At 37.0% G+C, this 12,944-nt stretch overlaps 2 protein-coding genes across 3 annotated transcripts in view; one reads left to right on the plus strand and one right to left on the minus strand.

Moving 5' to 3' along the window:
- Positions 1-3: 3 nt before the first annotated feature.
- Positions 4-4,147, plus strand: LOC114353902 (EEF1A lysine methyltransferase 1). Of its 2 annotated transcripts, none has more exons than XM_028306050.1 (4): positions 4-186; positions 678-835; positions 1,499-1,649; positions 1,808-4,147. In XM_028306050.1, exons 1-4 carry the CDS (start codon positions 180-182, stop codon positions 2,149-2,151), a joined length of 660 nt encoding a protein of 219 aa, XP_028161851.1. In that variant the 5' UTR covers positions 4-179; the 3' UTR covers positions 2,152-4,147. The 2 variants fall into 2 exon arrangements, with proteins under 2 accessions (XP_028161851.1, XP_028161852.1); XM_028306051.1 differs by having other exon boundaries at positions 12-528.
- A 7,004-nt stretch (positions 4,148-11,151) lies between these two features.
- Klp98A (kinesin-like protein 98A) overlaps positions 11,152-12,944 on the minus strand; it is a 35,082-nt gene continuing 33,289 nt past the window's right edge. Inside the window, exon 26 of the mRNA XM_028306136.1 lies at positions 11,152-11,260. Within this exon, the coding sequence (XP_028161937.1) occupies positions 11,225-11,260 (36 nt within the window). The 3' untranslated portion in view covers positions 11,152-11,224. The remainder of the gene's footprint in view (positions 11,261-12,944) is intronic.

The raw sequence follows: 12,944 nt of genomic DNA on the forward strand, positions 1-12,944 counted from the left end.
CAATATGCAGCCATCTGTCATTTTTATCGTCAAAAATTCACTTGTCAAACAAAAGCGAAAGCATTTTTGCAATATTTTGCATATTTTATCGTGAACCAGACTAAAATTATAAGAGAAACAGGAAAATAAATATCTTACCCAACAGCCGTCACACATTTTCGTCACCATCTCCCGATCGAATGCACGGTAAGCGCATTTCTTTGCTTGTAATTTTTCGCGGCCACTGGCGTGCTCGAAAGACGGAGGCAAACTAACCTATTTTTAACTGTCAGCGGTTCAAAACAGCCGTCCGCGATCTTTTTGCGTAATCTTTGTAATTTAGACCGATGAGATAATAAAAATCTAATGTTCTGTGTTAATTACGCACTGCCTGCATAAATGAATGCGCCGCTAACTGGACCAGCGCCGGTTGTTTACTTCCACATTCGCGGAAGCATATTATTATACGGATGAATTGCGAAAGAAACTAATTTGCAGCACTCACGAAGCATGAATTAAATTAAAGCTAGAATTATTTAAATCTGCACAGTAAGATTACATCTTATCTTAGCTTATCTTTTCCATTAAATATTAGCTTATTAACTTTCCAGTCAAAAATTCAGGCCCCTAATCAATATCATAAATTCTCAAGATAATATACCTACATTTAGGTCATTATTTATTTGTATTGTTTTCAGGTAACATGGAGGATGACGATGATGTCCCGACTCTCTCGGCCGATACATTTGCAGCTCTTCAAGAGTTCTATGCGGAGCAGCAGAAGCGGCAGGAAATATTTACCAAACTTGAGGCAGATGACAAACTAAAAGAGAATGTGTTATTTGATGAAAATTGGGTTGGCTTTACTTACTTATTTTATTATTCAAATTACATTTTGTTTAGGAAAAAAGTAATAACACTTTTCTAACACTATTAGTATTAAAAATATAAACATGTACTCATAGAGGGGTTACCTACGCCATATCGAATGACAATGATCGAAAATCAAAATATCGAATACGTTTCATCGAACGATCAAAATATCGAATGCTCAAAATATCGAACGATCAAAATATCGAAAGTCGATATAGACGTTTTTATTAAATTTCATCACGCATCATTTCTGAACTTTCCTTTTTGGGACAGGCTAGGCTTATAATAGGTCCCCACGGACATTATTCTCAAAATTTATAAACTTGAAGAAATGATGCAAGATGAAATTTAATAAAAACGTCTATATCGACTTTCGATATTTTGATCGTTCGATATTCTGAACGTTCGATATTTTGAGCATTCGATATTTTGATCGTTCGATGAAACGTATTCGATATTTTGATTTTCGATCATTTGTCATTCGATATGGCGTAGGTAACCCCTCATAGAGGTGTACTCAATAATATTTCATAGAGGTGTAACAGTGAGACAGTTGCGACAGACATTAATAATCTTGTTTTAGAAAGAAAGAAAGAAAGAAAAAATGTTTGATCAATACTAAACTCTATAATCTTTTCTTTCACAGCAACTAAGCCAGTTTTGGTATGACGAGGCTACAGTTCAGGCCCTGGTAAAGGTTATAGACCGAGTAATATCAGACGGAGGGAGGGTGGCATTAATTTCTTGTCCTACCCTCTTTGTGCCAGTAAAGAGACAAATTGGAAGTAGAGCTACAGGTGAGTTTCTTTACTGTGAACATATATTAAATAATAATGTCTTTGTATGTAGAGATTTGTCAGTTTCAGCATTCAAGATTCTATGCATGCAGACATTATACTTGTCAGGCTGTTAGTTTTACAAACATACAATTTATCTCTAATTTCTCATGTTTCAGTGTCCCTGCTTGAATACGACAGAAGGTTTGAAGTTCACGCACCAGACTTTATTTTCTACGACTACAACACACCAGACAAGTTACCACCAGACGTTTTAAACAGTTACGACTTAGTTGTGGCAGACCCACCGTTCCTTTCAGAGGAATGCATAACAAAAACTTCGGAAACCATCAAATTACTATCCAAAGAGAAGATTGTTGTGTGCACAGGTGCCATCATGAAGGAAAACGTAGAAAAACTATTGGATTTAAAGTTGTGCAATTTTCAACCACACCACAGAAACAATTTGGCAAATGAGTTTTCATGCTATGCAAATTTTAATCTGGATGACATCCTGAGGTGATATTTAAAAAGTAACTATGAACAGGCAACTTATTTACTAAACCAAAACTAATAATATCAGTATAATTTATGGGAAATTACTATTAAAAATTGTGTCTAATCTGGAACTTATACATCTAGATAGTAAGAATAAAACTCTACTGTTGTAAAACACTTGCATTTATTATTGTTTCCCTTAACAAAACTATTACTTTGTTACATTATGCTGGTTAACATCTTATTAACTCTCGAATACGATAATCGTCACTTTGCTACATTAAAAATATTCATTTTTAACAATTTACCATATAGATATTGATAAAGGTACAGGGTTACTCTATCCTAGCGCGGACAAAATAGATATCTAAGATAGATTTTGTAATAATGAATTGACATTAAATATTATCATGTCTTAACAGGAATTATTGTAAAAGTTATACATCTCTACATGCAAAAATGGCCAGCAGTAAAGAATATCGTTATTAGTTTCCTTCAATGGGATAAAATAATGACCGATTGACTTTAGTGCTGGCACTAAATCTGCATAACAATATTATAAGTCGGATAGAGTACATTATTCTGTATACAATAATTTTGAAAAATAGTAATTTCTATTTAAATATGTATGATAGAGTAATCCTCCACTAATAATCGTCGATACTTCGAATAACAAGAATTACATTAATCACATTATGAATCGTTTAAACTAGCAATGTCATCATTTCAGAGTTTATGCTATGTCTAACAAACAAATAAAAATTGATACACCTACAGTAACTTGAAAAAGTATAGGCAATCAGCGCTGCAGTTATGAGCACAAATTATTTTAATGACATATTTCAACAAATAATATTGCATTCTTCATCTTTTAAAACAACGGAATTGCATCCGCAATTTGTGAATACTCAAAAGTGCAAAACATTCCATAAGTAGAATCTGTATAAGTATGATAGATAACACTGCAGTGCTGATAATCTTTTATAACATTCTACGAGGGCAGTTATTTGTATAGGCCATGTGATGTGGCGTCATTACGTTTAATGGACATTTTAAACTACAATAAATTCTCCGTTTCTATTACAATAAAATAAATAATCATTTACATTTTAATTTATTCATTACTTATACTTAATAATGATTTGGTGTTTAAATACCTACAGTTTGCGTTTGAAAAATAGATATTTTATATGTACAAAACTATACATAGATATCATTTCTATATAGAAAAGATAAAGTAGATACTATATGTATATAGTAATTTAAAAATATATTCAAGAAAATAAAGGCCACAAACAAAATTCATGTGGATTATGTAAATAAGGTTTTCGAAAGAGATTGCTATTTGTTTGTGCCTAATAAATAACGAAAAATCAGACTTCAGAGATAATAATAATAAATTTGTACTAAAAAATAATATAACCGCTTTTCCATTAAAATGTTTTTGATATAGAGCACTTATTATGTCCGATATCTTTTACTCGACACTTAAAATAATTAGTCCAACACCTGTATTGGAGCAATTAATAAAATACAATGAAAGATTCAATAATAACTAACTAGTAATTCATTAATTTGAAACTATCTACAAGGCCATGTTCACTACTGGGTTAAAGCCGTTATTTTTTTGTTGTTTTTCTTTATAAGACTTATTAGTAATTCGCGTTCTCCTGGTTATTTGGTTTGGTGCTTATTGTCGAATTTCTGCACGGAATTAAATTTCTTATTATGAATTATGTTCACCTATTAATCAAAGAATTAATATTGTTTCTCAATAATAGGATTGAAAATATAATTTATAGTCATTTGTGATATCAACTTTCAGATAGCTCTCTCGGATTTACTGACGTGATGAAAACATGTAAACGAATATCGAAGATACGCTTAATAAATTGCTTACAGACTAACGCTTACTTGAGTTTCAATACTCGAAACGCATTCTCAATAATATTTGTAACAGAAACTATTGAAAGAAAGAAATATTTTTATGATAGAAGTTTAGGTGAGATGACTTCTAAAGATACTAACATAGGATGAGAATTATAACATTATTTCCTTAGACAAATATTATTAGAAAGCAAAACCAGGTGCCCATCAAGTAATATTACTTTTGAAAGAGATTTAGCCAAGGCGCAGACCTCCAACTTTTAGTCAGCCGATAGTTGGGACCGGTTCTAATTTGTATTAAGAATCCATCGGTGTAATGTGCGCACTTTCATACATATCCATACTGATTAACAGCCCGACCCAACTATCGGCCAACTAAGTCGGTGGTCTGCGCCTAGCCTTACAGTCCGTTGCATAGAGAGACATTGAACAACAAAACTATCATTTTATTAAAATCCAGTAAGATTAACGGGTGCCATAAAATATAAAGCATATCTAAGGTCCTGCGACTAAGGACTGCGCGGCGAAAAGAAGAAAAGTGCAAAAATAACTGTCGTTAAAGGAGTCTCTTACAAAATATTTGTGTATTATTCTTGAAGGGCATCAATAGTTGTGTATGAAACGCTAAAGCCCGCAAGCTTAGGCCGGCACAAGACGCGAGCCGCGACGCGGTACGCATGCTGAGGGCTTTGCCTCGGAAAGCTCACAGGAGCGTAGCGTCGCGAGATTATATTACACACCGAATATTAGCACATTCATATATGCTACTGCCACACATATTAATATTATGCAAGTGTAAGGCTGTCATGTTGTCGCATATAGCAATTACATTACGCGTTGATTTAGTTAAAGTTCTAACTTGAGCAATAAGCTTAATTTCTAAGGTCAAAACAAAGCCAATGATTATATTTTTGATATTAAATTGTGTTCAATATAAGTTTTAATATTGACAGACAACGAATGTGTCCTGTGTGTGGCTGTAGCACAATATGTATTAGTCAACAGCACATCAGATGATCAGACTACATTTCATTGGAAAATAGCACCTATCACGATTACATAGGAGGCCGCATCTTGATGTGCCGTCGCCTGTACAGTCAGCGCCAAATAGTTCGGACACCCAAAGTAGCCAAAAATTCGCAACACGTCTTTGTTACAATCGGAATAAGGTTGTGTTATCAACTTGTTGGTGACTTTGGGTGTCATCATATATTTGACGCTGAGTGTACTAAATTATAGTTGCGAAAAAGTAGTCCTACTTAAACCCAATAATAGTGGATTAAACCTAATAATATCCATTCGAAACATAAAACATAAATTAATACAATCTAGCACAAAAGTCAATAAATGTTCAAAATTAAATCTAATCGATCTCACGATGGAGAGTCCCTGTAATGTCAAAATTTTGATGTCGCCGCTTAAAATATAATCAGAGTTAAAAAAATAAACACTAAATAATTGTTAGTTAGCATTTGTGCCAATAATAGAAATGAAACAGTGCAAATGAAATCACAACCATATATACAAAAAGGAGTATCATCTACAGCTGTCTTTTATGTTTAAACGAAACTTTAGGACTCACTTCCACACACAAGAACTAGTTCAGAACTCAAGAATAGATCCAGGACAATCACTTCGAGGCTTGAATCCATTCTTGAGTTTGAGTTTTGATCGGCAACTCAAAATACAAGTCTAAATCTGGATTCAAAGATTACCTCCAATTAAACAATGATCTTATGACCCAGAGCTAGACCAAGCTAGTTTTAGATGCTGCAAGTGAGCCTAAACATGATTTACAATAATTAAAAGGCTTATAATGAATTAAGCCACGTTTGGATTAGGTCATACAAAAATATATTGCTTCAGGAGCAGGATATAGTAATGTTAACATTTGAAACAATTTCATAAAGGCATTTCATAATATATGTCAAATTCATTACATTCTACAAATTCCACTTCAAAACATGCTCCTATTTGATCTTAAGTTCGTATATTTGATTTTGAAAGTACATATATTTATGTTTGATATATTATGTATATGATAAATCTTTGGGTAGATAAGTCTGAAGATCACACTAAGAAGTTTCTGATCATTTAAAATACGATATGGGCTACAGAATATAGCTTGTTTCTAGTAAATAAGGTTTGGTAATGTGTAAAAATTTCATATACTATTTATTAATTATTATAGAATTATTATAGAAAATAGTTTGAATGCAAAAGCGCCTCAATATTAAATATTTATAGTCGTACAAGTAAACCGTTTGTTTAAGGTGATACTATTTAAATAAGCTAAAACATGTGGTTACTAACATTAACATTGGCGCTACCTTGATACTAATACAAATAATGATTATGATTAAAATTAATTTAATTGTCATTTCCTATGTATTGTCATGCCAGAATTTAAGCGCTAGAGTCTAGCCGCTAGAATTTATTAAATTTAATTAAACTTAATTAAATTAAACTAATTTTCTTTTACTTATTTTAGCGTTTATGGTAGCGCCAAAGAAAACTGTTGTAACTCCATGTCTGTTAGTACCAAAGTCGCAGACTGAGATCGCGGCGCTAACTATATGCAGGTGATAGTGTGCGATGTATCACATGGTATCTTACATTTATTAACCACCATCTTGACGTCAGAGTACCGGGAGATGGTATTAAATACAATTACATTTAATTTTATTACTTCGAGTGTTAAGACACGTTTAATAAGAATTTGAAATCAACAAGGATTTAATAGGTTATCTCGTAAAATTCAAGTTTTGTACTTTTATCTAAATTATTACATATTTATTGATTAAGCAGTTTTTATACTATAACAATTATAGCAGACGATAATGATTGATATTTATTATTCTATACATTCAGACTTAACAACGTTTATGTCAAAATACGTGTTCAAGTAAAAAGCCCTCACTACACAGGCAGCGAAGCGAACACGAAGCTACACATGAAGTAGTTTGGGATCGCCACTCATTCGCTTCCCTGTCTGAGCTACAAGGGCGTTCGTTCCGGGAGGGCACATTATGTATATTGAGCACCACTATGTGATTGCCCCCGCGGTTCAAATCGAACACTGCACCCTTTTTAGGGTAACCTAAATATCTCTCCCGGTATCTCGAATATCCTATGTCACAGAGCGTAGCGAACGCGTTGAGGTATCTACAAATGTTGATCATCTTCGAAACATATTAGGCCTGTTCAGTCGAGTAATCAAAGCTTCATATTGAATATTACGATCGCAAATGTTAGGCCTTAGTTAAAAATGAGCTCGATATCGCGCCTCTTACGCGTTCGCTCCGCTGCCAGTGTGACAAGGGTTTTAAAACTGATTAACTACTTTTATTTACTACCTACTTATACTAAATACCCCGGAGGGTTCGATCATCGGAGCTCGCCACGTGAAAAATATACACTCAAACTTTGGGTGCTTACTACATGTTACATACAATAACTTCGATCCATAGACGCTGTAGTCTGTATACAGAGGCCGCAGTATGGGCAGAGACAAGGATAAACCTGTTAGATGCTTTAAAATGTATTATTTGGATTGTTTGTGAATTCACAACAAAATCATTTGATAGTTTGAAGAATGTTAACAATACGGCTAACATTATTGTGTAATCGTATTGAAATCATAAGACACGTTATTTTACTGTAAGTACATACTTACAATTTAATATTTTTTGTTTTCTGAAGCAGTCTTGTTCACGCTACGGCCTCTGATTACGTTTCGCGTCAAAGGATATGACAAGACACTGTGTTCACTGAAAACTGATTGCACGAAACTAACTCGACAAAGCGTCGACTACATTGCCGCCTTAACGTAAAAGGGAACAACTAAATAATTTGTAAAACCAAGGTTTTTCGAGACTTTTTTTTAATATATGTTTCCATAACATTCTTACGGTGTATTTCTAGCTTAGGGAACCATTTACTTTGACGTTACAAATTCAACACTTAGGCTGAGTTGCACAACCTAAATGACATTGGGAACTTTTTGCCCCACTTTTCGAAAAGTAGCGGACACAAACGAAACCTATCACAGATGATACATACTAATATCCAATGAATTTCCGTGCATTATTTTTTCTCTCTTATATGGGAATATTGAGAAAATGAAGTTTTAATATTTTATTTTATTTTACATTTAGGTAACATTTTTGACGACCTCCGTAGCGGAGAGGCGCACACACCGGTTTTCAAGGTGTGCCGGGCCAATCCTGAGGTCCCGGGTTCGATTCCCGACCGGGATAATATAGAAAACGATCTTTTCACATTGTCTCTGGTTTGGGTGTGTTGTGGTTCGTCGTTCCCGATTTCCATAACACAAATGCCTTAGCTACTTATTTTGGGTTGGAGTAATATATGAGATGTTGTCTAATATTAATTTAAGTATGTATTTATAATATTTTATTTATTTATATTAATTTATTTATATTTTTTATTTATTTATATTATTTTATTGACTTTTATTGGTTACTCTGCAATGCCAAACAACATAACATGTAAAAATATCAAATCATTTTAGACAAATATATTTTCAACTTAGACTCGTCATATCTCAGAATTCCCATATCTCACAACATAGCGCTTTAAGTGAATATACCTACAAGTATAAAGCTTTGAAATAAAATACGTTTCATCTTTGTCCGCCGTGGGGCATTTTCTCATATTAAAGTTCCCAATGTCCTTTGACCGAAAAATATTTTTGACGTTTGTCACTGTTAAAGTAAGTTGGTGCAACCCAGCCTTAGGATTTATAAAAATGTTAGTTGTACCGTTTTACGATACGGCAGCAGAACAATTCACTCACGCGCAGTGAAAGAAGTAGCGAAGAGCGCCACAAGGAAGACTCAATTAAACCTACGAATTGCACATCATATACAGACAGAACACTACAACTACTCGGAAACCATAAAAAACTAAAACTTACTTCGTATACAATGTTACCACGAGATATTTGGGGCATGTGGGATAACACCCACGGGTGTAAAACACATCAGATTATACATTTTAGTTGTAATATCATTCTTATTGCAAGTACATAGTGTATATTTGCCTCGATGTGCCGTCAGTCGTGCATGTATACATCCGCAATATTAAAAATAAGTGGCAAAAAATAACAACCAGCCGGAATGTTTACAGATGACGTGTATATTGCTTACGAAACGCTAGCTTAAAGTAAAATAAAACGAAATATTGCTAAGTTTCCTTGTCCGAGTGCCCGTGACGCAGCGCGTCTGTATTAGCCTTTGAGGACAGTTTCGATTCACCGTCTTAACTTTAGTTTTATTCTGTAGAAATGTGACACAAATATCCAATAATATCGCTCTGTTTAACACATTGATTCATGCCAGCATTTCAAAAAACATGTCATAAACAAAAAAAACTGAATAATTCAAATGTAAAAAGGTATGTCAATTGTGTAAAATGTCAAGTGAATCAAAACGTCCGTCAGTATAGTAAGCGAGAACGCAAAATATCGGAGGATGGGTTTGAAGAACAATCCTGAAACCCACTCCTCGTGACCATACGCATGCGGTCAACAGAAAGTTACAACAAGGTAGTAACGCGAACTATTTCGAAACCGGCCGTCTTCACTATCGGCCTTCCCAGTTGATGCTTCGTAAAATATAGTTTCCACGGCGTAATAAAGCCCGGTCTGTGAGCACGTAGAATTTTGTTCAATGACCCCTAGCTACCTATCTTTATCGCTCGCGCGAAATTATATTGCTGTCGCGACTGTGCGACTGGCACCCGCAGTGAGTGTGCGAGCGCAATAGCAATATAATTACGCGAGGGCGATAAAGATGGTAGCTTGGGGTCATTGGACAAAATTCTACGTGCTCACAGACCAGACTATAGCATACTACTGTCGCTTTGACTGCGTCGAAATAAATCAGCAGCAGCAGAAGACCAAGCGATGGTAAACAAACGTCGACGCTGGCGTCTAAGGTCAAGTAACAATTGTGCCTCGTCATATTTCCAGCAGGTGTCGCTTCTCTATAGTTTTCACAGGGTAAAAGTTCAGCGCAGGACGCGGTGCCTGTCACATTCCCTGTTACCTAAGTATCGCACCCAAGGGCCGCGCGGCGCCTAGCTGCTGCCAGTGGCTACTGATGGCTACCAGTGGCTGACAACGGTTACTACAGGCTACCAGTAGCTAGTAGTAGCTTCCAGTGGCTAGTATTGGCTTTCATTGGTCACCAGTGGCTACCGTTGGGTACCATTGGCTTGCCAGTGGTTACTGTTGGTTACCGATAGCTACCATTGGCTTTCTAATGGTTTTACCACTAGCTTCCATTGGTCACCAGTGGCTACCATTCGTTACTATTGGTGGCTTCCGTTGGCTACCATTGGCTTCCAGTGGCCACCATTGGCTTCCAGAGGCCACCGTTGGCTTCCAGTGGCCACGATTAGCTTCCAGTCGCTACCACTGGCCGCCTGTGGCCACCATTGGCTTCCTGTGACTACTATTGGATACCACTGGCTACCAGTCGTATCCACTACTTTCCACTAGTCACCAGCAGCAACCGCTAGCTTCCATTGGTCACCAGCAGCAACTATTAGCAACCACACCCACCACTAGTAACCAGCGTCCACGAGCGCCGACACACAGCTACCGGCGCCGTGCGTGCAGGTAGAGCAGCAGGCTACCACTAGCTTCCATTGGTCACCAGCAGCAACCACACCTACCACTGGTAACCAGCGTCCACGAGCGCCGACACACAGCTACCGGCGCCGTGCGTGCAGGTAGAGCAGCAGGCTACCACTAGCTTCCATTGGTCACCAGCAGCAACCACACCTACCACTGGTAACCAGCGTCCACGAGCGCCGACACACAGCTACCGGCGCCGTGCGTGCAGGTAGAGCAGCAGGCTACCACTAGCTTTCATTGGTCACCAGTAGCAACCACACCTACCACTAGCTTCCACTAGTCACCAGCAGCAACCACTAGCTTCCACTAGTCACCAGCAGCAACCACACATACCACTAGCTTCCACTAGTCACCAGCAGCAACCACACCTACCACTAGCTTCCACCAGCAGCAACCGTTGCCCACCAGCGCCGACACACAGCTACCGGCGCCGCGCGTGCAGATACAGCAGCAGCAGCAGCAGCGCCAGGCAGCGGGCGAGCGCGCGCGCGGCGGCCAGCAGCGCGGCCAGTAAGTGCGCGGCGGCGGCGGCGAGCTCCGCGCGGCATCATCCCGTGCCGCACTTGCCGCTCTCGAAAACGCCCTGTCCACAACAATATCAGTTATAATGTGTGTAAAACCCGGTCCGTGAGCACGTAGAATTTTGTCCAATGACCCCTAGCTACCTATCCTTATCGCTCGCGCGTAATTATATTGCTGTCGCGACTGTGCGACTGGCACCCAGTGAGTGTGCGAGCGCGATAGCAACATAATTACGCGCGAGCGATAAGGATGGGTAGCTTGGGGTCATTGTTTGTCTCGAAGCGCTGGTAGGGCCCGAAAGATAAGGAGACATGTAAAGTGCCCCATAAGGGCTACCTTTTCTTTTTTTATTATTTTCTATTGACGTTCATAAGTGCCACTTGTGGTCTAAACTGAATAAATATTTTTGATTTTGATTTTTTTTTTAATTTTGATTGAACAAAATTCTACGTGCTCACAGACCAGACTATAGCAAGTAATAATACTTGTATGTGTATAAATTAACGGTGATTCCTATTTATGTCAATTGTTTACTTTATGCTCCCGAACTCTCATCCTTACACATTGGAATTATGGCAAGTTTATAGGCCTAATTAAAGGCTTGAGCCTTTGGAGCGCGCTATGTTCGGAGTTTGAATCATATAAAAATGAATCGCAAAATGTGTTGGTAAGCGCATAACTCAACAACGCCTGCACCAATTTTACCAATTCATTTTTTTTAATGTTCTTTGAAGTCTATGGATGGTTTTAACGGCAAGATTTGTCAAATTCAACTCCTAAGGGAGTAAAACGGGATCCACTCGTACGATGCCGCGGGCGGCCGCTAGTTAGAAATAAAAATTTCGCAAAAAAGAAGAACGGAGAGCGCATATTTTTTGGAGAAGTGCTTACGAAGCAGTGTGTATAAATAAGTACTACGTACAGAAGTTTTGCTTCGCGAAGGTATTTAAAAAATGTATGCTCAATGTCATTATCAATATGGTGTAATTTAGCCTGTCTCAAGAGTCAAGCACCATTTTATTGACAAACGTCAGTGATCGGCACTGCGCCGAAGCTATAGGGCTGACTTCGGTAAAATGATGTGACGTGAGGAAAATAGCGGAGGAAATACATGATTTAGCATGAATTATCATGAATAATATTAACTACTTACTTACCTCTCAGTGTCTTGAGGCAACATAAAAAAGTATATTCTGTGTTTTTGTTAGTGTCCGACCGAAACTAGTTTTACGACCGAAACCGAAACCGAAAACGAATTTCGGCAACGGTGTCTATTTCGGCCGAAACCGAAACCGAAACTTCCTTACAAGGCTCATATTTTGAGGGAAAAATAAAGAAAACGTTATTATAATCAGTCAGTCTTTATTGTTTTCTCTTTAAATTGCATTAAAATTGAACTTATAAAGCGCCCTTTTACTCTAAAAGGTATCAAATTATGTATTAAAAAAGAAAAATAAGGATTTATAGTCTAGATTTTTTTTAATTACTCGCAATATTCAGGACATTTAAAAACCCGTCCCATGGTCGGGTGGGTCTTTTACCTTAATAATTTCTCAAAACAAAATTGCTAGTACGTAAGTTAGTATCTACTGTACTTGCCACTTGGATACCTTGGTGATAAATACTAAAATGAACTTTGAAACTCTGAATCCATAATATTATCACCATGAAATGCACTATAGTCATTACTAACTACGTAACTAATGTTTGTTTACGTATAGCATTTGCGAACCTAAAAAAAAATT

This window comes from Ostrinia furnacalis, unplaced genomic scaffold (genome assembly GCF_004193835.3).
Source record: "Ostrinia furnacalis isolate ACB-3 unplaced genomic scaffold, ASM419383v2 OfSCF1862, whole genome shotgun sequence".
Lineage (NCBI taxonomy): Eukaryota > Metazoa > Arthropoda > Insecta > Lepidoptera > Crambidae > Ostrinia > Ostrinia furnacalis.